Source organism: Rhineura floridana, chromosome 4 (assembly GCF_030035675.1).
Source record: "Rhineura floridana isolate rRhiFlo1 chromosome 4, rRhiFlo1.hap2, whole genome shotgun sequence".
Lineage (NCBI taxonomy): Eukaryota > Metazoa > Chordata > Lepidosauria > Squamata > Rhineuridae > Rhineura > Rhineura floridana.
In genome coordinates, this window is record NC_084483.1 from 166,640,738 (window position 1) to 166,666,802 (window position 26,065).

General features: G+C 44.4%; 2 protein-coding genes across 12 annotated transcripts in view; one reads left to right on the top strand and one right to left on the bottom strand.

Moving 5' to 3' along the window:
• Positions 1-7,817, bottom strand: part of BROX (BRO1 domain and CAAX motif containing) — a 34,396-nt gene extending 26,579 nt beyond the window's left edge. Inside the window, exons 1-2 of one of the 3 annotated variants that reach the window (XM_061625125.1) lie at positions 7,648-7,817; positions 6,344-6,848 (exon numbers count right to left, since the gene is read on the bottom strand). The gene's annotated coding sequence lies outside the window, so the exon portion shown is untranslated. Of the gene's footprint in view, positions 1-4,290; positions 4,414-6,339; positions 6,849-7,647 lie in introns of those variants that run through there. The other 2 variants (XM_061625123.1, XM_061625124.1) reach the window with 2 other exon arrangements.
• AIDA (axin interactor, dorsalization associated) overlaps positions 6,758-26,065 on the top strand; it is a 43,695-nt gene continuing 24,387 nt past the window's right edge. For 4 of the 9 annotated variants that reach the window (XM_061625126.1, XM_061625129.1, XM_061625134.1 and 1 more), the window contains exons 1-3: positions 6,758-6,870; positions 7,555-7,605; positions 16,183-16,252. In XM_061625126.1, the coding sequence (XP_061481110.1) occupies positions 6,773-6,870; positions 7,555-7,605; positions 16,183-16,252 (219 nt within the window). In that variant the 5' untranslated portion in view covers positions 6,758-6,772. Of the gene's footprint in view, positions 6,871-6,945; positions 7,051-7,554; positions 7,606-7,640; positions 7,654-7,858; positions 8,157-16,182; positions 16,253-26,065 lie in introns of those variants that run through there. The other 5 variants (XM_061625131.1, XM_061625135.1, XM_061625128.1 and 2 more) reach the window with 5 other exon arrangements.

A 26,065-nucleotide genomic window follows, 5' to 3' on the forward strand; every position in this document is an offset into this window, starting at 1 on the left:
GCAGCCCTGCTGCCACCATGCTACCAGGAGGAGCTAAAAGGAATTTGAAAGGAATACCATGAAAAAAACAGACTAGGCTAGACTGCAACTAGATTCTGTTAACTGATGTCTTTCAGTCTAATTTTAATTTGTGAGATGGTCTCTTTCATACTTATAATTATGTGTGAAGCAGCTTCATTTCTGCAGGAGATGCTTATTTGAACCAGGCAAACTCAAGAGGGTGAGCATGATACTGCTCAGCTATGTTTGAGTTTCAGCTTTTTTCTTTAAGTAGTTAATCTCTTCCAGATGGTCAGAAAATGTTGAAAAGCTATTTGATTAAAGTCAAGGTTCTCAGTCCTCTTGATTGATGAGTAGCTGCTTTTTGATTCCTTAGATTCCCTAGTGGATACCTGCCTGATGTTAGCCCTCTTCAGACATTTACCTTCTGTGTTAAATCAACACGTGATGTATCTCTGGAAAACCTGGGTTCTACACCATATACCATGTATATAGATGGTGGTAGTGCTGCTGCTGTGACTCACCTGAGCCCAGGCTGTAATCCATGCCCTAGTATAAATCTCCACTGAGCCTTAAATTCACTGGGTAGCCACAGAAAAGCCCTCATCTCTCTGCCTCAGCATGCATCTTTTAATGGGGGAGTGAGTATAAACAATGCAAAGTGTGGAATTCCCGCTTCAAATGCTATGGGTCTTACAAACTTTAAAATCGCCAGGACTGCCATCTCAACCAGATGAAGTGCAGGTAGAGGAGAAACATGTACAACCAAAGGTATGTTGGATGATTACTTCCAACTGATTGATTACCTAGTAGGACATGCCACTTTTCTATTTAAAATTACTTTGCTTGTTATGCTGGGTGATCAGCTACAGTAAAACTAAGGGGGGAACTCCTCTAGCTGCACACATGCTCCCTCTACACACACAGGGGCACACACTGTGGAAGATTGCTGGTCAAAAGTAGAAGAATCTTGGCTTTTTTTGAGTTTCGGGTACTCATAGTTAAAAGTGAAAAAGATGAGCTTACACTGCACTGCATTGCTTAAAAAGTAAAATTAAGTAGTGATTAAACCAGACAATTGAGAATGGAATTTAAACCTAGGCCTCTAAAATTTGAAACAAGTCAGAATATACTGTGTAGTTTATTCCCAACTGCAGTATGTAAACACTCATTTACATAAGTACAAGGAAGGACTCCTAGCAACCGCAAATAGTGGCAAATTCAAAAGTGCAGGGTCTCTTCATAATAGTGACTCCATGTCCTCTCACAGCTATGCCCACTTTCCACCTTCTCTCATCTTCCTTGCTCTCCTTGTCATCTCCAAGTCCGCACTTCACTACAATAGATGTCACTTGCAGCTAATAAGGGGGGCTGCATGTTAGCCATTGAGAAGAGTCTTCTCAGGGCCTGGCTCACTTTCTTTCACTCTGTTGGCTCCAATTATCATAAAAGGACAATAACTCGACTCAGTGGGTAATGTGCCCCCCTTTCATGCTGATTGACACATATACAGGAATCTGGCTGGGACCCTGGTCCCAAAAAAGTAAGGGGTCTATGACCCCCCCCCAACCCTGGATGACTACATCTCTGGTTAGAAGTAGAAAGAAAATAAAGTGTCTTTTTGTACAACATACAATCAAGTTAAGGAATTCAGGGCTGGATGGCCACTAATTTTGATGGTTTTTTTAAAAAAAGATGCATCTATGAAGGATTATGTGTATCAAGCACATGATAGCTAAATGGAATCTACATTCAGAGGCTGTATACTTCTGGTTGGCACATCCTGCTTTGCTTATGGGCATTTGAAGTAATTTGTTTGGCTGCTGTTGAAGACAGAGTAGTTATGTTCAGATGTAATGCTAAACCATGGTGGCATATTGTGTGAATGAACAGCTATAGGTCACATACTCTCTTGTCCCATGCAATCAGAAGCAAGGGACATATTTGGGAGCTATTTGGGAGCTATTTGTTGTTGTTAGGTGCCTCCAAGTCGACTGCGACTTATGGCGACCGACCCTACGAATCAGTGACCTCCAGTAGCATCTATCATGAACCACCCTGTTCAGATCTTGTAAGTCCAGGTCTGTGGCTTCCTTTATGGAATCAATCCATCTCTTCTTTGGCCTTCCTCTTTTTCTACTTCTGTTTTTCCCAGCATTGTTATCTTTTCTAGTGAATCCTGTCTTCTCATTATGTGTCCAAAGTATGATAACCTCAGTTTCATCATTTTAGCTTCTAGTGATCGTTCTGGTTTAATTTGTTCTGACACCCAATTATTTGTCTGTTTTGCAGACCATGGTATCCGCAAAGCTCTCCTCCAACACCACATTTCAAATGAGTTGATTTTTCTCAGGGGGGGGGAGGGCAGAGAGGTGCCAGGGCTGAAGCGGCCCAGAGATCACCAAGGTTGCCTGGCCCAGAAGGCCCTGGCGTCGAGGCTGGGTGGGGCGGCTTCGGGGGGAAACGGAGGCAGGCGCTCTGCACAGTGCACATGCTTATTGCTTAGGAGGAGGCGCTCTCTTCCTTTATTTTTATTTTTGTTCTTTTTCTTTTTCTAGTCCTCCCCTCTCTCCTGCTGCCTGTCGGTCCTATATAAGGCCTCATAAAGTAGAAAGGCAATTGCTGCCTACACTCACCCTGCTTGTATGGCCATAATATTAGGGGACACCCACTGCAGTAGCCAGACGACACATAAAGTTGCAGTGCCTTATGGATAACTTTGTGGATGATCCCCAGTCAAGTCTTAGCAACAGCACAATGCTGACAGGCAGTTGCCAACTGCTTGCCTAGAATGCCCTCCCTTGTCCTTAACATGGCTGCAACCATATCTATTCAGAAGTAAGTCCTATTGAGTTCTATGGGGCTTAGTTCCTTAATAAGCATGTTTACAGTTCCTGCCTTCAGGGGCATCCATCTGTGCTCCTATCTAACATCTCTGCAACATCTCTGCAACACTAAGCTCCTTTCTTCCAATAATGGCCTGGCCTGAGAGCACGTAAACCCTTCTTGCCAGAAGCAAGTAAGCTAGATTAAATGTTCCCTAAAGGTGTTGAACTGTGACCTGGCAGACCAGGGTTTGAATCCCCACACAGCCATGAAGCTCACTGGGTGACCTTGGGCCAGAGTCACTGCCTCTCAGACTCAGAGGAAGGCAATAGTAAACCACCTCTGTCTGAATACTGCTTACCATGAAGACCTTATCTGGGATCAACTTGAAGGCAGTCCATTTCCATTTTGCACCACCCTAAGCTTGTGAGAAAGAATGACCTTGTCACTTCAGATGGACCTAGGAACACCCTATTTTAGGTAAGATTTCTATTTTAATCTCCAATCAGAGAATTATTTTTTGAATGGTATGCTCCAATTAACTGTGGTTGATACAATGTATCATGTTTAATGACATCACTAGGGCCCGCCCCATGATGTCACTAGGGCCCGCTCCATGACGTCACTAGGGCCCGCCCCATGACGTCACTAGGGCCCGCCCCATGACGTCACTAGGGCCCGCCCCCATTTTCTCAGGTTTTTGGATGGCTCCGACCTGGCAACCCTACTTAATTTGTATCCTCTGACCTAAATCAACCACTTCAAATGACTAAGTTGTGAAGGGGGAAGATAGATAATTAATGAAGGGGGGGGATATGCACCATCAGAAATGTTTTCCTCAAACTCCTGTTTACCCAAACACACTTCCCATACACTGTATCAGAAGATTCAGAAATGGTCATGTGTTCCACCCTCACACCACAGCACTGTAAAGCAATCAAAGGATTTTCTCCACTGTTTATGCTCCTCCTTTCCTTGCACAAACATACACATGCATGTTTGTACTGAAGTACTGAAGCAACACTTTCCCACCCTAGAGCTGCAATCCTATATATGTTTATTAGGCAGTAAGCCCCACTAAACTCAACACGACTTACTTCTGAGCAAACATATATAGGATTGCAAGTAGATTTCCTACCTCTCCAAACAATACTGGAACCAAAACTCCTGTCAAACGGAGCAGAGAGGGGAAAATGCAAAGCAGCGCTCTTCTATACAGTCTTACCACGTTTTGCTTAAAACCTCACTTAAAAAAAATTCTATACACGCTCAGAGGCACTGAGTCCATTACTGTAGGCCCCATCAAGTGGAACTTCCTCTTGTATTCGATACAATACACAGCCAGGCCAGAAACTTCACATTCACGTCCCCGCTAGCTTATAAAGAGGATATAAAATCGAACCTCGCCAGTCCCTAAGCCCAATCCCCCACTTTCTCTCCCTAGGGAGGAGCTGATCTATTTACCTTCTCTCCAATAAGCTCTTCCTGCTGCTACGGCAACCACTTCCGGCTGTGGGTGGGGGCGGAAAAGAAACCGAGATATAAAAAGAAGCCTCCAAGGCGGAGCAACTCCTCCACTTCCGTCCCTACCATAGCCCTTTCACCGGTCTCTATGAAGCGAGCCAGAAATGGCCGCGCCGCGAAAGCCGGTGAGGTCGTTAACGGAGCGGACCTGCCTATTAGCAGCCGAGCACATAGACTCCTATGGAGTGGATGGAAAGCAACTTCTCATGTCTCAACCTTACTCCTAGGCTAGAAGCCTAGGCACCAACTGCTAGAGAGTGAAGCCCACTGAACACGATGGCAGTTTCTTTTGCGTCAATATGCAACAGATAGCATTGCCAGTTTTTCCAGCTGATTTGTCGTCATAGACGGGGAGGTTCAATTCCAGATACATTTACTTGGAAGTAAGCCCTTCAAAGTAATGGGGCCTATAAAGTGTACAAAAGGTTGTCGCCTTAGCCAACTTCCTGCTGTATCTACTACCCGCGTCACTCTTAAAGGCTCCTACTCCAGAATGAGATTTTACTCCCTTCCCAGCTACTGCTAGGGTGGAACCAGAGAGAGAGAGAGAGAGGCTGTGCCTTCAACCCTCCGAATATGAGTTTCCCCGGGGAACAGTGGGAAAAGCTATTGCCTTTATGTCCTGCTCGAGGGCTTCCCATAGACACCTGGCTCACTATAGTAGGAAACAAGATACTAGACTAGATACTTCTTTGGTCTGACCCAGCACAGGGCACTTCTTCGGTCCTTAACCCGCGGCTTTGAAAACAATGGATACCAGTATACAGTAATCTAGGGAGGGGGGCTCTTCACAAGTCCCGCATTTGCTATGACTGCAGCACTCCATAATCATCTGCTTACTTCAAAGTAAGCCCGTTGACTGTAGCAAGACCACTTTGATCTAAATAAATTGGGGATTGTGGTCTCACGGTCGAGCTAATGCGCATCACGGGCTATCAATGACTAGAAAAAGTAGGCGGGTCTGTTTGTTCCATCCCTCCCTTTTGTGTGCAAACATCTCAGGCAGTCATAACCGGGAATAAATCGGGTCTAATTTCTCGCGCTATTAAGGCTGCAATCCTATACCAATTCATTTAGGAGTAGGTGCCACTGAACATAGTGGGACTTCTGAGTAATCATGCATAGGAGCAGGCTGCGCTTAAGGGGATCCTATTGTATGAATATGATCCTTCGCTTGTCCATGATCTTTGTTCTCCTCTTCACCTGTATTCACCAGTGAAGTTACTTGAAAGGTAATCCCACTGCAATCACTAGGATTCACTTCCTAGAAAACCTAGTTAAGATCTGGCTGCCAGATCTCTTAACGAAATGACCATATAGAATGAAATAACATGAGTGTAACTGACTAGGCACACCGGATCCATTGTAATCAATTCAATTTAGTTTGGAAATAGCGCTGCGATTGTTCAAATCAAATGGGATGTGGATCTTAACAACAAACCAGGAAATGGATCCAGCCTATGCAACTGTGGATAGCGACTAACAAGAAAATGTTTTAAAAGGATGAGGTGAAAAGAAATGGTAACTATAAACACAACCTAAAAATGGAACAACCATTCGAGAAGCGAGATCTATGGTGGGTAATGATATACACAGATAAACTCAACAAAGCCAAAGAAACAAGAAGGTGGAATCAGATTTCCCCACAGTACAGAAGTTCTTCCCAAGTCTATCTACAAACACAACTCTCTCCTACAAAATAAGGAAGAAAACATGCATTATTATAGCTTGAGCCTATGCCTAGTTCTGTATAGAAGGATCAGGCAGTTAACTGTGATTTGAATCCTGCCTGAACTCAGTAGCACTTTCATGTAAATATTTTACAGGATTGGGTTGTAGAAACACCACGACAAGCCAAGAGAGGAAAGAAAAAGGTGGCATTCATCACAGTACTTTAATTCGGATGCTATGGGGTTGGGGGGGGGACTTCGTGTTAAAAAGCGGGATAGCCCTATATCAAAGAAAATAAAATCTGCCTGTGGCACTCACCCACCACGATGGATGCGCCACTCCAGTTACGTTGATCGAAAAGTGGTAAATAGAAGCGTGATGATCCCACACAGGTTAACTTCTGCAGCATAGGCCATTCAGGACCCCAGCAATAAGACGCCGAGAGAAACCTTTCCTGTCTTAGGAAGTTCTAATAGCCGATGGTCACGTGTTCTCTATGGCGCTGGCAAGAGTCATGTAACGAGGCGGAAGCGCTTCGATTGGTGGCATTACAGAAATCAGGCGGGGCACTTGCTTCGGTAGCAATGACGCCTACTGAGTCTTACGCAGCGTTGGGTATGCCTTTAAGATACTGGCCTTAGGAGTGCGGAACTCTGAATAAGATCGAGAATTTCAGAAGAGACCATATAGACTTTTAAAAATAAGTCTGTTAAGAGAGCTCGGTTCCTATCCACTTGCACGCCGCCATAGAATGCAAAATGGGGTAGCCACTTTACAGCCATGTATCTATGTTGCCCCGCCCTCTTTTTGCCTTGGTTGTCCGGTACCTACAATCAGAGGGACAGAAAGGTTTGATAAGCACACCCACGCACCCCTGCTCTCCCCTGGTTTGAATTTGAGTTTTCACATACGCTGTGGACAGGTGAAAGCAACGCAACGCAAGGTGTCTGCGTTCCCGCTGAGCGCTGGCTTTTGATGGAGAGCGCAATTTAACTTTTTTTTTTGCTGTAATCTGATGTATTTTGTACAGTATGTGCTTTTTTTTGCTGTAAATATAAACCTGCAGAAAGTGACATGTGGGGGGCATGTAGCTCCTATGACAAGTGTTTCAAAGCACTATTTAACTACATAACAGCATAATGCTAGGTAAAATGTCATAGGATTGCAGCCAATCGTTCGACCAAAGCAGGGCTGCGATGTATATACAATTACATCAGATACTAACACTGGTCTATGTTGCAGGGTTGTCGTCATAAAACACTTTCTCAGCTCCTCCCTTTGCAATAGGGGAAAAATGCCACGAGACTACATTGGAGAGCTGTTCTAAGCCACTTTCTCCCAACTTTTAATATGGAATTAATGATGTTAATCTGCATTTGCACGACATTTAAACATGTTTTGTTTATTATTATTTTAAAAAAATAACATTTCCCACAGGAAAGAAAATGGGAGTTGAATCATGAACCCTCCGGTCTGCAACCTTTTTCCCGGCTGTCACAGCGTCTCTTTTAAATTTTCCATTGATTCCTACAGGGGCAGCTGTCGCTGTTACAACGCAACGAAGGCGGGAAAGGGCGTGAATAAGTAAGCAAGAAGTCCCTTCTTCGGTTGCCCTCCTATACTCACCGGAGAGTAAGTCCCACTGAACTCAATGGGGCTTACATCTGAGCAGGAACGAAAATACGACTGCACTGTTAAGACAATGGATTTGCCAGTGCACCGCTTTTTCCCCACCAGTTTATGCCCTCACCCTCGTTGGGGAACCGACGGTCTCCCTACAATCGTATAGCTCCTGCGAAGGAGAGGAAGGCGGGGATGGTTACAACCGAACATGATGGGGGGCGGAGCTGGTCCAGAGGCGGCCACCAGGTTTGGTTGTGATGGCAGATGGGCTTGGTCGGTGACTGAGTAGCGGTGTTGCTGGGTTTGGACGGAGTGGCGGTTGCCCGGCGCGAGCGCTCCTTTCCCCCCCCCACCCCCGGCCCGGCCCCGGGGTAAACATGGTGCCGTAGCAGCACTGGGATCATGTCGGAAGCGGCCCGGAGCCTCCTGCAGCGCTGGGGCGCCAGTTTTAGGAAAGGGACCGACTTCGACTCCTGGGGGCAGCTCGTGGAGGCGATAGACGAGTATCAAATGTGAGTGTGGGGTGGATGGTGGCGGCGCTGCTGCTGAAGCGGAGGAAGCTCCAAAGGGCTGGGCTGGCTAGCTAGCTAGCTGGAGAAAGAGGCGGGAGCACTGGGTGGGGCAAGAAGTTGAGACTCGGGTGAAGGCACTTGGGGGCTCTCGGGTGGGTCTGAACCTTCTGGGCGGAGACCGAGGGTGGCGACCTGAAGGGCAGGCGTCGAAAAAGCTCTGGGTGGGGCGGTGAAGAGCTGGAGGTGGTGAGAGGCTCTGGTTTCTCGGGAGGGGGAGAGTCTGAAGGCTGCAAGTGGCTCTGCCTGAAGCCCAAGTGTCGGTGCTTCAGTTCCGGGGGTTTTGTGTGGGGCGAAGGTCCCGGGGAGGGGCGGCGCTGTGGGTGAAGATGAGGCCAGAGGAGGAATATCAGTAGGGAGGGGCTGCTGAACTAGATCGCTCCCATTACTGCCCCATCTCTGTTTCCAGATCTTTGCCTCTAGGATTGAGCTTCTCAGTCTTAGAATCTAAGGGATGAGGACAGGTCTCAGCCCCAGTGTCCTCACCATGGGTATGTGTGTTTGTGCCTGAAGTGTAAAGTAACATAAAACTCTTGTGGACTAAATGATTTTGTCAACGTTGTCTTGCTGTGCTAAGCACAGAACAATTTATATTTTTGCCACCTGTGTGGTGTGTGATGAAAGTTCTGCTTTTGGGAGCCACCTGTTTCCACATTGTTAATCTGGATGCTGCTGTTGTCTCTCAGTCATCTAGAGCTGCCAGATGTAGGTATGGCACAGGGTTTCATGCACCTCAAATAACTGTAGAAGAAGGGTTTCTACAGGTGCAGCTGCTTTGCCTATAGTGGTGTGAAGATTTGTACCTGCCAGTAGACACTTACCTTCCATACAAATTGGACAGACCTGCCCTTGCTTTCCCGCCAAGCTTTCATGTTTCATTGATGTGTACTGAACCGGCTCTTGGAGACTTTTGTGTAATATTAATAGCTTGCTGAGAAGCAATTATGACTGCTGTTCTTGTCTTGACTCAAATCTGCAAAAGGCCAGAAGACAGGCTGAGATCCAAAGGACAGCTTAAGCTTTAAGCTCATTGCAAGGGGCTTCCAGTGAAGTTTGTTCTTTTTCAGACAGCTGACATTCTCCATGCCATGCTGCAAACTGCTTTTAAAATGCCTCAGATCAGCATGGCAAGGGTAGGACTCCCATTTGATAAAAAGAAGTCTAAAGCCCCCTTGGGCTCACAGGATGAGATTAATAATTCTTTGGCTTCTGGCCCTAGTATGTAAACATTCAGTAAGCTATGCTATTCACTTTTCAAATAGGTTCTTGCTGTGCTTTGCAGGTGCTTTCAAAAATTTTTTCTCTCTCTTCTCCAACATAGGAGTATTCCTTTTTTAGTGTAATGTAGGTGTCAAGTAAGGAATGACTTATATACCCTCTGACATTTGCTAAAGCTTCTTCTAGGTCTCCACTAGTTAATATATATTATGTCATGACATCATGATGCATGCTGCTAAGTAAAATACAGTGAACCCAGTTATACAGCCACAAGAGTGGCTGTATACTATAGCCAGTGTGGATTTTTCATATTCCGCAATGTTAAATTGAAAATACCCCCTTCCTATTCTGATGCTTCCCATAAGCTCATTTGAAAACAAAACCTTACAAAATTTATAGTCCTGACCTCAGAAACGCTTGCTTAACAACCCTGTAAATTTTCATGGTGATAAACAAAACAGAGAAACTTGAGAGTTCAAAGTCTAAAAAGAGAGAAAAAAACCCCAGAGCCCTTTTGGACTTTTTTCTGTCAGAGTTCTCATAATCTGTTGAAATTCATTAAAAATCAGCCATGTTCACAGAGTGCCTGTAATCCTGATACTGACCTTGCCCCATACTCTGATCATCATCTTCTGCAGTTTAAAAGTTACAAAAATGCCTGGGTGATTTTTAATTTCAGAATTTTTGACTTGAACTCAATGATAATGTTGGGCATGCTCAGTATGAACCAACTGTCAAGCCAGACTCACAGGTGCTGGACTTGCCTAATTGGGGCCACACCCCCCATCAGACTTTGATTTCATGTGAGATAGTCATGGCTTCCCCCAGAGGATTCTGGGAAGTGTAGTTTGTGAAGGGTGCTGAGAGGAGACTCCTATTCCACTGACAGCTCCAGTGGCCAGAGTGGTTTAACAGTCATCCACTCTGACTGAAGCTCTGTGAGGGAAACAGGGCATCTCCTAACAACTCTCAGCACCCTTAACTAACTACACTTCCCAGGATTCTTTGGGAGAAGCCATGACTGCCTAAAGTGAAATAAAGGCCTGGTGTGGATGTGGCCATTGACAGTTTTGGATTAAATTTGGGTGGGAAGCTACATGTGCCTGCTATAGAATAAAAAGGTGAGGGAAACACTGAAAAGCAATGATACTGTTCACAATGTTTTCCTTTTGGAAAGGAAAGGGGCTTCCCTTCTGCCCAGTGCCCACCCACCCAATCTCCTCCCCCCATCTCCTCTCCCCCTCCCCATGGTCAGTTTTACCTATCTTAAGCATGATTGCATGGGAGTAAATACCACTGAACTCAATAAGCATGCATATGAACATGATTCCCCTTCCTTTGCTCCTCCCCTCCCCCTTCCTTTGCTCCTCCCCTCCCCCTTCCTTTGCTCCTCCCCTCCCCCTTCCTTTGCTCCTCCCCTCCCCCTTCCTTTGCTCCTCCCCTCCCCCTTCCTTTGCTCCTCCCCTCCCCCTTCCTTTGCTCCTCCCCCTCCCCCTTCCTTTGCTCCTCCCCCTCCCCCTCCCCCTTCCTTTGCTCCTCCCCTTCCAATCTCCTCCTTCCCTCTCCCCTCCCCTTCTTCCACCCCATGATCAGTTTTACCTATCCTAACCATGATTGCATAGGAGTATATCCAACTGAACTCAATAAGATCAGACCTGCCTTTTCCCTCCTTCCCCTTTCCTCTCCCTTCTTCCTCCCTTCTTCCTTCTTCCTCCTCCCCTGCCCACTCCAGCTCTCCCTCCCTCCCCCCCAGTCAGTTTTACCTATCCTAAGCATGATTGCACAGGAGAAAATCCCACTGAACTCAATAAACATGCAAATGATCAAACCTGCCCTTCTTCCCTTCCCCTTCTGCCTGCTCCCATACCCCTCCTCTCCCCATCCCCTGTGGTCAGTTTCATCTATCCTAAGCATGATTGCAGGGGAGTAAATACCACTGAACTCAATAAGCATGCAAATGATCAATCCATTCTCAGCAAACTTGCACAGGATCCCATTTTTTACCTCCCGGATTAAAAAGCAGAGAAATTCACTCATAGGCAAAAACCCTTGTGGTTTAAGAATGTACCTATAGCCCACAGATATTTCTATCAAACTTTAAAAAGCAAGGAAATTGGGCAGCTGTAGTGAATGCACCAGGGGAATAGGAGACCGGACCTCCTCGCTGAGATAATTGTACTGCCCTACAAATTTGTCAAAAAGCAAACATAATTTGGGTTGGTCTTTCACAGTCCAATCCACTTCCTGTGTAGCTTGGAAGAATTTGGTAACATGTGCCTCTGAGCAACATATCTTTGACACAGGATTGTTGTATAGTATTGGATATGTTACTCTGGTACACTTTCAGTCAAAGGGAAAGCCAACTAGCCATGCCTTACAGCCGAAATGAAACAATAATCCAGTAGCACTTTAAAGGCCAGCAAAATGTATTGTTACATAAACTTTCGTGGATTATCAAGAAAGATGTGTCTGATGAACTCTAACCCTTATACCATAATAAATTTGTTAATCTTTTAAGGTGTTAGTACTGTTCTTTTTATTGTTTGGCTAAAATTGCACTATGATCTATTCTACAGGGTTGTGAGGATAAAAATACTATAAAACACTCTGGTAAATTTAAATGCTATTACCCAAAATAGCATGGTGCAGGCAGTAGTTTAGATGAGAAGTCGGTGTGCAGAGTACCTACTACAGGAATGTGGATTGCACCCTAACTACACAACCTATCCAGACAAGTCTGTCCCAGCGCATAGCCACACATTGGATTTGCTGAGGACCTAAATGTAAAGTCCAGTGTTTGTAGGCCTAAATATCTTGGTTATCATTCTTTTTCCCAGGCTACACTCCTCACTGGCCCTGCTTTGTACCCCAGATGTGCCCTTGAACTTGGATAGTGCTTCATGTGTCTGGATGGAGGATGGAGACGGATTGTGTGTATAAAAACTGGCCTCCTGTACAAACATAAAACTTACATTCATTTCTCCTTCCACTTTGAGCTCTCAGGCTGAAACAGGTTCCCTACTACCAGTCAGAGCTTGGAAGTAACTAGTTACAAGTAACTAATTACTTGTAATTCATTACTTTTTTGAGTAACGAGTGGGTAATTCCTTTACATTTTGATTGTAATAGAACTAGGTGTAATTTTACTACTTTTGTGAAGTAATTGTAAAGTTTCCAGAGTTACTTTTGGGCATTACTTGGGGGGGAGCAGGGGAAGTCTGCTGCTCCTCTGATTTGTAGGTGAAAATCATGTGCCTCAAACTGGGCTTCTGTGCAGTGTTGCTCTTTCCTTATGCTCTGTGGATGGGTAGGAGGCGACGAGGGAGGAGGCAGAGAGTGAGACGGGGTGGAGTGGAGAAAACAACTATTTAAAAAAACAGATAGTGGTGGTGAAGAATGGATTGGAGGGAAAAGGATCTGGAGGTCAAGAACATGGATAAAGGAGGAGAAGGAGGCAGCAGCAGAATGGAGATAAAGAACTGTGGAGGTGAAATATGACTCTGCGTGTGCATGCGTGCATGTGCGTGTGTGAATACTGTGTTTGCACATGGCACACAAAGTGGCCTCCACTTCCCTCTCTGGTTACTGGGCTGCATTTGTAGTATTTTAACTTTTTTGCATCTCAGGAGAAAATGTTTGCTTGAGTGAGTGTTCCTTAGTTGGTGGCAGGGCAGGGTCTGGGAGGTGGTTGTGAGAGAGATTATGCTGGCTGGCTCAGTGGGTGGGTTGCACTTGGTTTGATGTGCAAAGATCTGAGTAGTGGCCTCAGCCTCCCTCCCCACCACCCTTACCAGTGGAGAGACCACCACTGCTATCTTATGAATACAAATAATTATTCTACTACCTCTGTATGTTTATTTTTAATGTTGTTTTAGGCTACTTAGAGGTGCAGCAGCCAAGGCCAGCACCTTGTAGGCGGTTTTCTTTTAAGTAACTGAAATGTAATTGTAGTGATTACTCTGGAGGAAAAGTAAAGTAATCAGTTACTTTCAGAGCAATTGCAATTGTAACAGTAATTACTACTTTTTTTGGGCCATGTAACTGTAATTTATTACTTTTTAAAAGTAATCTTCCAAGCTCAGCTACCAGTAGCATAGTGGCAAATTCAGAAGTGCAAGGTCCCTTCGTGATAGTCACAGCCACACACCCTTTTTTGCTATGGGGTTAAGAATGAGATCCTTGTGAATGCCTCTTCCACAACAACAGAAGCCCCTAGGAGCCAATAAGCATGAAAGGGGGTGTTAGCTATTGAGAATAGTCTTCTCTGTGGCTGACTCGCATGGCTGACTCGCATGCTTTCACTCTGATTGGCTCCAATCATCAGGAAAGGATGAGGAAGCATGTTGGAAGACATCTCAGCAGCTAACACACTCCCATTTCATGCTGAGTGGCTCGTAGGATGCTGGAGACATAGGACTTTGCTCTCAAAAAAGTAAGGGGTCCAAGACACCCCCCAAGACCCCAGATCATTACACCCCTGGCTACTACTGTTCTAAGAAGCCCAGGGTAGCATTTATGGGTCTCCTTTCCCCATGTTATCCTCACAACAACCCTGTGACGTAGGTTAGGTGAAAACCAGTAACTGGCCCAGGTCACACAGTGAGCTTCATGGCTAAGTGGTGATTTCAACCTTGGTGTCTCAGGTCCTAGGCCACTTAATGTCCTTCCACCTTGTTCCACATTCTGGAAAGAAGATGTAGACATGAATAATCCGAGGGAGGATATAATATCTATCCATGGGTCTGGAAGCTTATGGGGGGCTTTATTAACACTTCTGTATGGCACCTTTAAGACTAATCAATTCAGGCTGCTATCCTGTATAGACTTACCAAGGTGCAATCCTCATGGAATTCAGTGGGGCTTACTTCTGAGTAATGTACGGTTTCTTTGGCATGAACCCACACTAGAAATTGTGACAACAATTCTGAAACAAGGTAAGACACTTAGTTGGGTATTAAGTATTTCTACAACCACAGTGTTTAAGTGTCCACTGTTTCTTTGCAAAGAGAATGAGAACAGGTAGAGACCACACAACTTTTCTTTCAGCAGAGAAGCAAATGTGACAGCAGGGACCCCTTCTGAACCAAATCGAGACACTTCTTTGTTTAGTTAGATGCTAAGTATTTGTACAGCTGCAGTGTTTAAGTGTCCACATATCCTTGCAAGGGAGGATGGGGAGAAGAATAGAACAACTTGGCTTCATGCACACCTCTGTGACTTCCTAGCAGCCTTGCCAGATTCAGTGACCACCAGCTGCCACTGATTTGCAGTTAGCATCTATTCATTGTTACAAATAAACTTATGAGTATCCCTTCTTGAGCGTCATGCAGATGTCAAGGGAACACTTACATACCTCCATTTGTTCAATGTGTCTGCACAGTCTGGATAAACTTTGATATTTGCCATATGCCTTCTGTGCTGATTTTAAACATTGCTTTTTCTTGGTAAGTCTTCAAATTAACTGTATTGTTCAGTTAAGAGTAGGGCACCCATTATCCTTGTAAAGGTGAGCTGAAATGGAATATGAGAGTAGACTTTAATTTGTATGCAGCTTTCCCACAAAAGAGATTTGTGTTCATCAAAGTGGCTCACAATGGCTTATGTTCAGGAGCCTCTGACATGCCCCCAGAATGCCCCTTTTTGGGGACTTAAAACCAGCTTCACTTTCACCAATCTTGGCTGGGCTGAGCTGAGGGACTTAGGCCAGCATAACCTGGCTGAGCTGGGACCCAGCTGAGTCAGCTGGAGATCCACCTCCCCTCAGCCTGGTGTAAATGCAAGTTGGATTGTGGCCTTAGCTGTCAGAATGTTGTGAAGCTTTCTGGTTCTGGGGAGCAGCTTTTTGGGCAGTCCAGATAAGGGTGGGCAGCTGCTGTTTGGAAGGAAGAGTCTTGGAAGGATTATTGAGCATATTGTTGTTTGTATCCTAGTCGTAATGCTTGCCACTTATATGAACTTGGATTAAATTGTCTGGAGTTGACCCTGCCTATTACATGAAACAACATTACTTAAGTTCCCTGTATGTTATGTAACTTACTGGTTTTATGACTTTGCAACTTTTGAAGCATCCCTTTGGTTCAAAAGTTGTTCAAGGCTGCCATTTCTGTAAGGCAAAATATCTAGATAAAAATGATAGGAGCAGGGATCTTGCTTTGAGAGTCTTTCTGTGACTTTGATTACATAACTTTTCTCCTTAAGCTGTGTGGTGCTTGATGCATTCAGTTGTAAAACAGTTTTTGTCATTCTTTGCTAAGGACCCGACCTACAGTGATGCTAGATGGTATTAATACATTCTGGCTTTTTATAGAGAGGTGACAGGTGTTGTCATGGGTTTGGTTAAAATGTCATAATTTTTTTTTTAATTACTCAGAACTTGAGTCATAGGTGGAAGTTGTTAATGACAGTTAGAATTTCCATGCAGAATGGAATGATGGAGTCAACACAGACCAACCTAATCACCTTTTCCATGCATAAACATAAGGAACATTGAATTGCTAATTAATGTGTCAACTTGTTCTAAGTGAAAACTCTTGTAGAAGGTATGACTTCTTAATGGTTGGTTTGTGTCTTCATTTTAATTCTCGTATACCTTCCTAGTGCTACACAATATATGTGCTGTTTCACTTTTTTGGGGAAAACTGTTTGCCTCTTAACATAAAATATACAGGTACCCGTGTTGAACAGTTTTAAAGAGAACTGTATCATTTTTATGACTCCAAATTTCACAAAGGGTTTTCTCCCCTCTCTCCAGATTAGCAAGGCATTTACAGAAAGAGGCCCAATCTCAACCCAACAACTCGGAATTCACAGAAGATCAAAAGGTACATGATGTTGTGTGTTCATGTGGTGGCAGGACATTTTGTAAAAGCTTACTTAACTCTTTGCTTGCAGTCATTGGGCAGAGTTACCCATACTTGTAATATGTGGTGAAAAGAGAAAATATCATTGGCTGTCTGGGCAGCCATTTAAAAGTATTGGGTCTTGTACTGAATTGTATGAAAAAATGCATACAAGGTCTCTGACCTTTCATATCAACAAATCAAGCTTGTATTAACAAAAATGGAAATCAAAGTGTTCCATATCATCTTCATTCCACATTATACATTTGCACATGATCTAAGAGGACTGGTATAAATAAATTTCTCAGAATAATTTGTGTCTTCTTGAATATGTTAAAACTTTTTATTTTCTTCCTAAGTTACTGTATCTGTGTTCTTGAGCAAGATAACCAGGCATTATACAGCCACAAGAGTGGCTGTATACTATAGCCAACATGGTTTTTTCACATTCCGCAATGTTAAATTGAAAATACCCCCCACGCATCCTGCTGCTTGCCATAAGATTATTTCAAAACAAAATCTTACAAAACTTATAGTCCTGAACTCAGAAACACTAGCGTAACAACCCTCTATGTTTTCATGGTGATACACAAAACACTCGGAGAGAATCCAGAATTCAATGTTTAAAACAAGAGGGGGGGAAATCCAGATCCCTGTTGGACATTTTTCTGTCACTGGTTTCATAATGTTGAAATTAATTAAAACTTAGCATGTTCACAGAGTACATGTAATCTTATTACTGACCTTGCCCCATACTCTGACCTTCATCTTCTGCAGTTTAAAAGTTTTAAAAAATGCATGGCTAATTTTTAGTTAATTTAAGAAAAATTACATTGGAGTCTATGATAGTGCAGGCATGCTCAGTAAGAATTGTCACTGTTCTAAAAGCCAGACAGCAGCCATTTGGCTTGCCTAATCAGGGGGCCACACCCATACCAGACATTTATTCCACTTTAAATAGTCATGGCTTCCCACAAAGAATCCTGGGAAGTGTGTTTTGTGAAGGGTGTTGTTTTTAGACTCTTATTCCCCTACCAGAGCTCCAGTGGTTTAACAGTCAGCCCCCTTTCCAGAGAATTCTGCTGATTGTACTCTGAGGAGAATAAGGCGTCTCCTAACAATTCTCAGCAGCTTCACAAACTCCACTTTCCAAGATTCTTTGGGGGAAGCCATGACTGTTTAAAGTTCACCCTGGGCTCCTGCCAGGAGGAAGGGTGGGATATAAATACAATAATAAATAAATAAATAAAGTGAAATAAAGTGAAATAAATGTCTGGTGTGGGTGTGGCCAGGGATAGCTTCAGTTTAAATTTGGGTGGGAGACTGCATGTATCTGCTGTAGAATAAAAAGGTGGGGGAAACCCCCAAAAATAATAACACTGTTAATAATGTTTTCCTTTTGGAATGGAAAGGAAAGGGGCTTTTCCTCTGCTCAGTGCTCACCCACTCAGTCTCTTCCACCTCTCCCTTCCACCTTCCTCCTTGCCACCACTCACCATATGCTCAGAGGCATGTTACCAAATTCTTCCAAGCCACACAGGAAGTGGATTGGACTGGGAAAGACCAACCCAAATTGTGTTTACATTTTTACAACTTTGTAGGGCAATACAATATCTCAGAGAGGAGGTCAGGTCTCCTGCTCCCCTGGTGCATTCACTATAACTGTGCAATTTCCCTGGTTTTTAAAGCTTGGTAGAAATATCTGTTGGCTATAGGTACATTCTTAAACTGCAAGGGTTTTTTGCTTATTAGTGAAGATCAGTATAGTTCATGACATTTTGTCATAGTAGGAAAAATCATTTAGAACATGGATAACTTTGTTTGAAAAGTCTTCTGTGCAATAAAATGAATGAATCAAAAATGGCAGGGCTCTCCTGCTTGGTCATGATAATACTGAAGTGAAGATTTGATATTTCCATCTGGTCATCTCTCCTTTTTTTTTGTACTATTATTTTTGCCCTGAAAGATGAATGTCAAAAGCTTGAGAGGACAGACCACCTCCTGCTCCTGCTTGTCCAATAATAATGGATTCCTTTCAATTTGTACAGCCTGAAGATGTGGACAAGATCCTTGGAGAGGCGAGAGCCACCACATGTCTGCTGGATCCTTGCCCTTCCTGGCTCATCAAGAGTGCCAGAGGGGGACTGGCCGAGTGGGTGAGGGGAGTGGTTAATGCCTCTTTACAACAAGACAAAATTCCATTGTGCCTAAAAGAGGCAGTTGTATGGCCTTTGTTGAAAAAGCCCTCCCTGGATCCCTCCATAATGGGAAATTATCGCCCAGTCTCCAACATTCCATTTTTGGGCAAGGTAATAGAGCGTGTGGTGGCCGCCCAGCTCCAGAGATTCTTGGATGAAACAGATTATCTGGATCCATTTCAGTCTGGTTTCAGGCCTGGTTACGGGACAGAGATGGCTTTGGTTGCCTTGGTGGATGACCTTTGCAGAGAACTGGACAGGGGGAGTGTGTCCCTTTTAGTTCTACTGGACCTCTCAGTGGCTTTCGATACCATCGACCATGGTATCCTTCTGGACTGCCTTGCTGTGTTGGGACTTGGGGGCACCGTGTTACGATGGCTCTATTCCTTTGTGGAGGGACGAACTCAGAAGGTGGTGCTGGGGGACTCCTGTTCGACTTCTTGGCCGTTGACCTATGGGGTCCCTCAGGGTTCAGTTTTGTCCCCCATGTTATTTAACATCTATATGAAACCGCTGGGAGAGGTTGTCCGGGGGTTTGGGGTTCAGTGCCATCAGTAAGCGGATGACACCCAACTCTATTTCTCCTTTCCATCTAAAGCCAAGGAAGCTGTCCTGGTCCTGAACCAGTGCCTGGCATCAGTGATGGACTGGATGAGGGCAAACAAACTGAAACTAAATCCAGACAAGACAGAGGTGCTCCTGGTCAGTCGAAGGGCAGATCAGGGAATAGGGATTCAGCCTGTGCTGGATGGGGTTATGCTCCCCCTGAAGACACAGGTTCACAGTTTGGGTGTGCTCCTGGACTCAGCTCTGAACTTGGAGGCCCAGGTCTGGGCCGTGGCCAGGAGTGCCTTTGCCCAGTTAAGACTAGTGCGCCAGCTGCGCCCGTTCCTGGAAATGCCTGATTTGACTATGATGTTGCATGCCTTAGTTACATCCCGTTTAGACTACTGTAACGCGCTCTACGTGGGGCTGCCTTTGAAGACTGTTCGGAAACTTAAACTGGTACAAAGAGCTGCAGCCAGAGTATTAACAGGGGCTGGTTACAGGGACCATACAACTCCCTTGTTACAACAGCTCCACTGGCTGCCAGTTTGTTTCCGGTCACAATTCAAAGTGCTGATTTTGACCTTTAAAGCCCTATACGGCCCAGGTCCAGGCTATTTGTCAGACCGTATCTCCCTATACGAGCCTGCCCGGGCCCTGAGATCTTCAGGAGAGGCCCTTCTCTCAGTCCCAACACCCTTGCAAGTGCGATTGGTGGGGACGCGAGATAGGGCCTTCTCGGTGGCTGCTTCTAGGTTCTGGAACTCCCTTCCTAGGGAAGCACGAATGGCCCCCTCCTTGCCATCCTTCTGTCGGCAAGTAAAGACTTTTTTATTCCGACAGGCTTTTGGGATAGAAGGTGTTTAGGATTGGGCTTTACAAGGCTTGTTTTATATTATTATTTGTATTACTTTAACTTGTTTTTAGATTTTTAAGTGCCTTTTACAGTTTTAAGGTTGTGCATAGCTTAATTGTATTTTAATTGTATGTTTTTCTATGTTTTTAACTACATGTAGTTCTATTTGTAAGCTGCCCTGAGTTCCAGTTTGGAAAAAGGGCGGGGTAAAAATAAAGATTCAATTCAATTCAAGGTGCGTAATTTCTGCTCCATCACTTTTCCCTCCAGCAATTCTTCAACAGCTCAGCCTCTTTTCTGTTGCAGTATCAGGAGCGATGCTTCTTCCTTACACAGACTGCCCTGACCTACTGCCTTGCTCTCACTTTTGACCACCAGGGAGACCAGTATAAAATCTTAAAGGTCAGACAGGCTCATGTGGGAGCAGGCAGCCTTTGTTTTCATGTAAAGGTTGGGGTGATATTGGCACCGGAAATGCCTAATCTACATAAGCCAAAGTAGCAGTTAAGCTTGCTGATTGAGAACAGCCACCTTGCTATGGTTATTGATGGACAATGCTGAATAATGTAAGTAAAGACATAAAGTGAGTACATTCAAATTGGCATCTTCCCACCGCAGAGTTGGGGGACTGGTATAAGAAGTTCGGCAGACCCTTTTTGGGGAAGAACAGAACTTTAGTCAGTGCTACAGCAAGGTAATATGCCCTGTGACCACAATAAATTATCCGTATCAAAGCAACTTGTGTAATCCTGTCTCAGATCAAGTTTGAAACCTCTTGGCAAGAAATTAAAACAGGCACATGGAGACCAATGATAGCTGAGGCTTATAGCCAGAGAAGCAACAGTGCAAAGATAGATTAATTTGTTAAATGTATTGATTGCTTCCCGTAGCTATTGGAAGATCTGAAGGAATTTACAGGAGAAAAAAAATACAGAAAACCCATGATAAAATAGTCATTAAGACTACACAATACAAATATTCTTAAGTATTTATATAAAAAAGAAGCATATAAAGCATAAGATACCTACCCAAAAGAAGAATGACTATCGTGATAGCCACCTAAAGCCAGGCCAGTAGCGCTGTCCAAATGCATGGTAAAATAAATGTTTTTGCCTGGCACTAGAAAGAAGATAGTGTTAGTGCCTGGTGAGCTTCCCTGGGGAGAACATTCCATATCTGGAGAGTCTCCATAGAAAAGGCCTATTCTCTTGTTGCCACCCTCTGGACATCTCTTGGAGAGGACACACAGAGAAGGACCTGAAATGATGAGCTTTTTCTGGAGGCAGCCCCCTACTGGAAGAGTTCACTCAAGCCCCTCTGCTTTTTGAGATTTTATCAGGCACTGCCCATATGTTCTCAGATTGATTGGGCATTGGGGCTATAGCAGCACAGTCGATTGGCCACACTTGTGGTATGACACCAAAAATGCAGTTGACTATTTACATAACAAATAGCTGAATAACCAGAGAGAGTGACTAGAGTTTTTTTAAGTCACTTAGGCTGCAATCCTATGTACACATACCTGGAAGTAAGTAAGTGGGGTTTACTTCTGAATAGACATGTATAGGATTCTACCAGTACAATTAACTGATGTCCATTTACGCTGTTGAATCCATGTGATGGTATGCTATTATGGATCCATATTGGATGGCTCTGACCGAGTTTATTTAGAAACTTTCTAGACCTCTTAATGTTATAAAAAAGACAACACTAAGTAGGGTTCAATATACAACAAAACATAGCATAAAAACGAAGTATAAGATCATATAAGCTCATAATAAAAACACAAATAGTAAAATATAACAGCAGAAGTCCAAAGGTTTATTTATTTGAAGCATTTATGTCTCACTCTTTGAAGCATTTAGATTCTAGTCTTCATTGAATATTTTCCATCCCAGAATAGGAAATAGTAAAACAAACTAATAAAGGGATATATGTGTGTGGGCGGGTAGGGATAACAACGTATAAAAATTACAAAATCATAAAAACTGGCCCAAAATATATTTAAAAACCCAGCCTTAGGAGTCAGGAAAGTCCTGAACAAAAAGACACATTTTCAGGAGAAAAGACATTATCTAACACAGATAACCGATGGTGCCTTTCAAGTCGCAATGCAGGTTCTAGAGGTGCTGGGGACACCCAGTGGGAACCTCAGCACAGCAGAAATAAGCATGAGAGGCTCATAGTCTGCCTTTTTAGAGATGTGATACATACATTTTGCTTTTATTGCTCCCAAAATGAAAAGTGGCTTCTTGATACATACGCAGAGAACTCTTCAAAATGTACCAGGGTCAGTTTTATCTCTTTTATTTCTTTGCTGCCTCTATTGCATCCGCGGAATGTTGTCCCAGGAGGTTGTTCCAAGTGGTCCGAAGCCTGGTCGGTCCAGTTGCCCAGGAACCCATGGAGCACTCTAAAGCTTCCTGTGATGTATTTGCAAAACACTTTGCGGATAAAATCGATCGCCTGAAGAGCTCAATTCCGCATGCCGTGGACACAGGAAGTGGGCTAGAGGCGATCAGTTGCGATCCGGTCCGGTGGGATCGGTTTCAGCCTCTTTCCTCTGAGGAAGTGGACAAGGTGCTTGTGATGCGTCCTTCCCTGGCTCTCCCTGTCAGGTTCCTACCTGCTCGTGGTTACTGCCTGTCTCTAGGCACCACCAGGGACTCCACCAGTCTGGACTGCACTCTTTTATGATTTACCTATCCGCTCTAGCACAGATCTCAACAGATCCCCCTGCTAGGCAACCACCAGTAACGTCCCAATACTAGTATTCCCAGAGACTCTGAATACTGGTATTGTTATTCTCTTCACCGCTGCCACCATTTGTTACAGTTCCCCTTCAGCCTTGGTCATTACCTTACCCTCCCTTCTGGTCTGTGAAACCCCAGCCAAGGATCAGGCCTTTGGTAAACCAAATTAAGTATTTATTACAGATAACAAAGCTAACAAGATTAACAAGATTTCTTCTTAAGGCACATAAGCATATGGTTTTACTCAATACTAATCAGAACTCCACCTCCCTCCTGGTAAACAACTCTCTAAACCCCACCAAGCAACCCACTCGTTCTCTTCTCCCCCCCCCCCCGATTCCACTCTCACTCTTCCTTTTATACATTCAGTCATTTTAAAAACTCAGCCAATCATCTCGCATTCTACTGCCCATTCACTCCCCCTCCTCTTTCACTCCACTTACCATGTATCTTCTAAAACAACAACACTTACCATATATACATTAATATAGGAACATCACAGTGCTCTCTATGGTGAGACCGACCACTTGTTTGTTTGACCCTTGCCCCACGTGGCTCATTGTGGGCTGCAAAGAGAGACTGAGCGAAGGGATCAAGGCGGTGGTAAACGCTTCCTTGCAAGAGGGTGCATTGCCATCTGCCCTCAAGGAGGCGGTAATAAAGCCCATCTTGAAAAAACCCTCCTTGGATCCCCAAGATTTAAACAACTTTCGCCCAGTCTCTAACCTACCATTCTTGGGCAAGGTGATCGAACGGGTGGTGGCCAAACAGTTACAGGCACACTTGGAGGAAACCGATTATTTAGATCCATTCCAATCGGGCTTCAGGACTGGATATGGAACTGAAACAGCCTTGGTCGCTCTGGTGGATGATTTAAGGAGGGCGTTGGATAGGGGAGAACACTCCTTCCTCATCCTCCTGGATCTCTCAGCGGCTTTCGATACCGTTGATCACGGTATTCTCCTGGATCGCCTGGAGGGAATGGGAATTGGGGGCACTGTTTTACGGTGGTTCCGTTCCTATCTCTCTGACAGGCACCAGAGGGTGGCATTGGGAGAGGAGGTTTCAGACCCTTGGCCTCTTAATTGTGGTGTGCCACAGGGCTCTATCCTCTCTCCCATGCTGTTCAACATCTATGTAACGCAGCTGGGGGCCATCATCAGGAGATTTGGGTTGCAGTGTCACCAATATGCGGGTGACACTCAGCTCTATCTCTCATTTAAGTTCTCACCGGAATTGGCTATGGATACTATTTCCAAGTGCCTGGAGTCTGTAAGTGAATGGATGGGAGGAAACAGGCTGAAACTGAACCCCGACAAGACTGAGGTACTGCTTGTGGGAGACAAGAGAGGGGTAGGAGATATTGACCTGGTGCTGAACAGGGTTAGATTGCCCCTGAAGGACCAGGTTCGCAGCCTCGGGGTCATTCTTGACTCCCAGCTGTCCATGGAGGCTCAGGTGTCAGCAGTGAGCCGGGCAGCTTGGTATCAATTACATCTGATACAGAGGCTGCGACCCTACCTTCCGGTCCATCTGCTCCCACTACTGTAATGCGCTCTACGTGGGGCTACCCTTGAAGACGGTCCGGAAATTACAACTGGTACAGAATGCGGCGGCACGGCTGATTAAGAACAGCCGCCGCAGGGATCATATCACCCCAGTGCTAGAAGACCTGCACTGGCTACCAGTTGTGTACTGAGCCCAATTCAAGGTGTTGGTGTTAACCTTTAAAGCCCTATACGTTGTCGGTCCAGTTTATCTAAAGGAGCGCCTCCAGCATCACCAAATATGTCGCCTGACGAGATCTGCCTCACAAGACCTTCTCTCGGTCCCACCAGTTAAGACAGCTAGGCTGGTGCGGACCAGAGAGAGGGCATTTACAGTTGTGGCCCCCACCCTCTGGAATTCTCTACCATATGATCTTCGCCATGCGTCCTCCCTGGTAAGTTTTCGCCAAGGACTAAAAACTTGGTTGTTTCAGCGGGCATACAAGACTCCAAGATAGTTTTAGTTTACAGTGTATAGATGTAGGTTGGTGGATTATAATAGTATTATATGTTAAAACTGTTGGCATTTGCGTGTATAGATCATACAAGGATGGAATCCAAGAGTCGCATAGAACAGGAATAAGCCAGGCCAGGCAAGTTTCTTGTAAGAGTCTTTACTAGGCAAAGACATTAGACACAGTTCTCTTCACAGACAGCTTTTCCCCCACACTGAGTTTTTCCAAGCATCCCACCTTATCAGGCTTCCCAGCCAGCTGCTGACCTTGGCAAACCTGGCGCTCTGTTCTCACAGCTTAACCCTTCTGCTTCAGGTTTCACTCTCTTTGCTAAAAACCCTGTCTGTGAGTCTCACAGCCTGCTTCACTGACCAACAGCCCCCACCTGAGACTCACAGATTACAAAACTTCATTGTTCATTATTACATTTCTACAATATTAACTTTTAATTACAATACATATCAGTACATGGTTTGTTTTCTTACAGTTTCTATTTACATTTTTCAGTTCAGTTCTTGTTTCTTTATTTCTTTATTCACACAGGTTTTACAGAGTCATTTTGTTCACTTTTATTTGATAATACATTTATATTTCATTCCTCAATACAAAATTTCCACATGAGATCCATTGTTTCTTTATCTATTGGTCCTTCTTTTCCCCATTCTACTGGATATTTATCTGTTTCATTATTCTGTTGTGTAACATTAAATGTGAATCTCTGAGGTGGTTGACCTTTCGTTTTTCTTTCTGATCTCCTAACATTATCTATTTCCATTTCTTCCTCACTTTCAATTTTACTTGGACCTGCACCTGTGTCTGCACTTGTACTTGGCATTTCTGTATCTTGCATTGCCATGTCTTCACTTCTCAGTCTTTTTACAGTACGTTTGCCACCGTGTATTAGATCAGTCAATGCAGTTCTTAATGGAATTTGCTGCCCAAAAGGAACATCTGCTGCTTCCTGCTTGCTTGCACTATCTAGGATAACTGTTTGACTGTCTCTCCAAGGTTTATCTATCACCTTTATGCTTCTGCTTAACACTACTTGTTGTTTCTCAGGCAACCAAACTCTATAATATGAATTCTGAAATCCCAAAATGCGTCCTGCCTGAGCTCTGGAGCCTAATTTACCATGCCTTTTCTGTTTTGCAACATGTACCCAGCATTTTGCCCCAAAACGTTCTATGTGTTTCACCCTGGGCTTTCTTCCAGTCAGTTTCTCATAGGGTGACATGCCTATTGTTCTGTGCATGAGACGGTTCTGAATATAAACAGTGTACAGAATACATTCACCCCAATAAGTGTTATTCATATCTGCATCTGCCAGCATGGCTCTCATTGAATCCTGCAATGACCGGTTCCTCCTCTCTGCAGTTCCATTGGAGGATGGGCTGAAGGGAGCAGTGAGACTCTGTATTATTCCCTTCTTTTCTAAATATG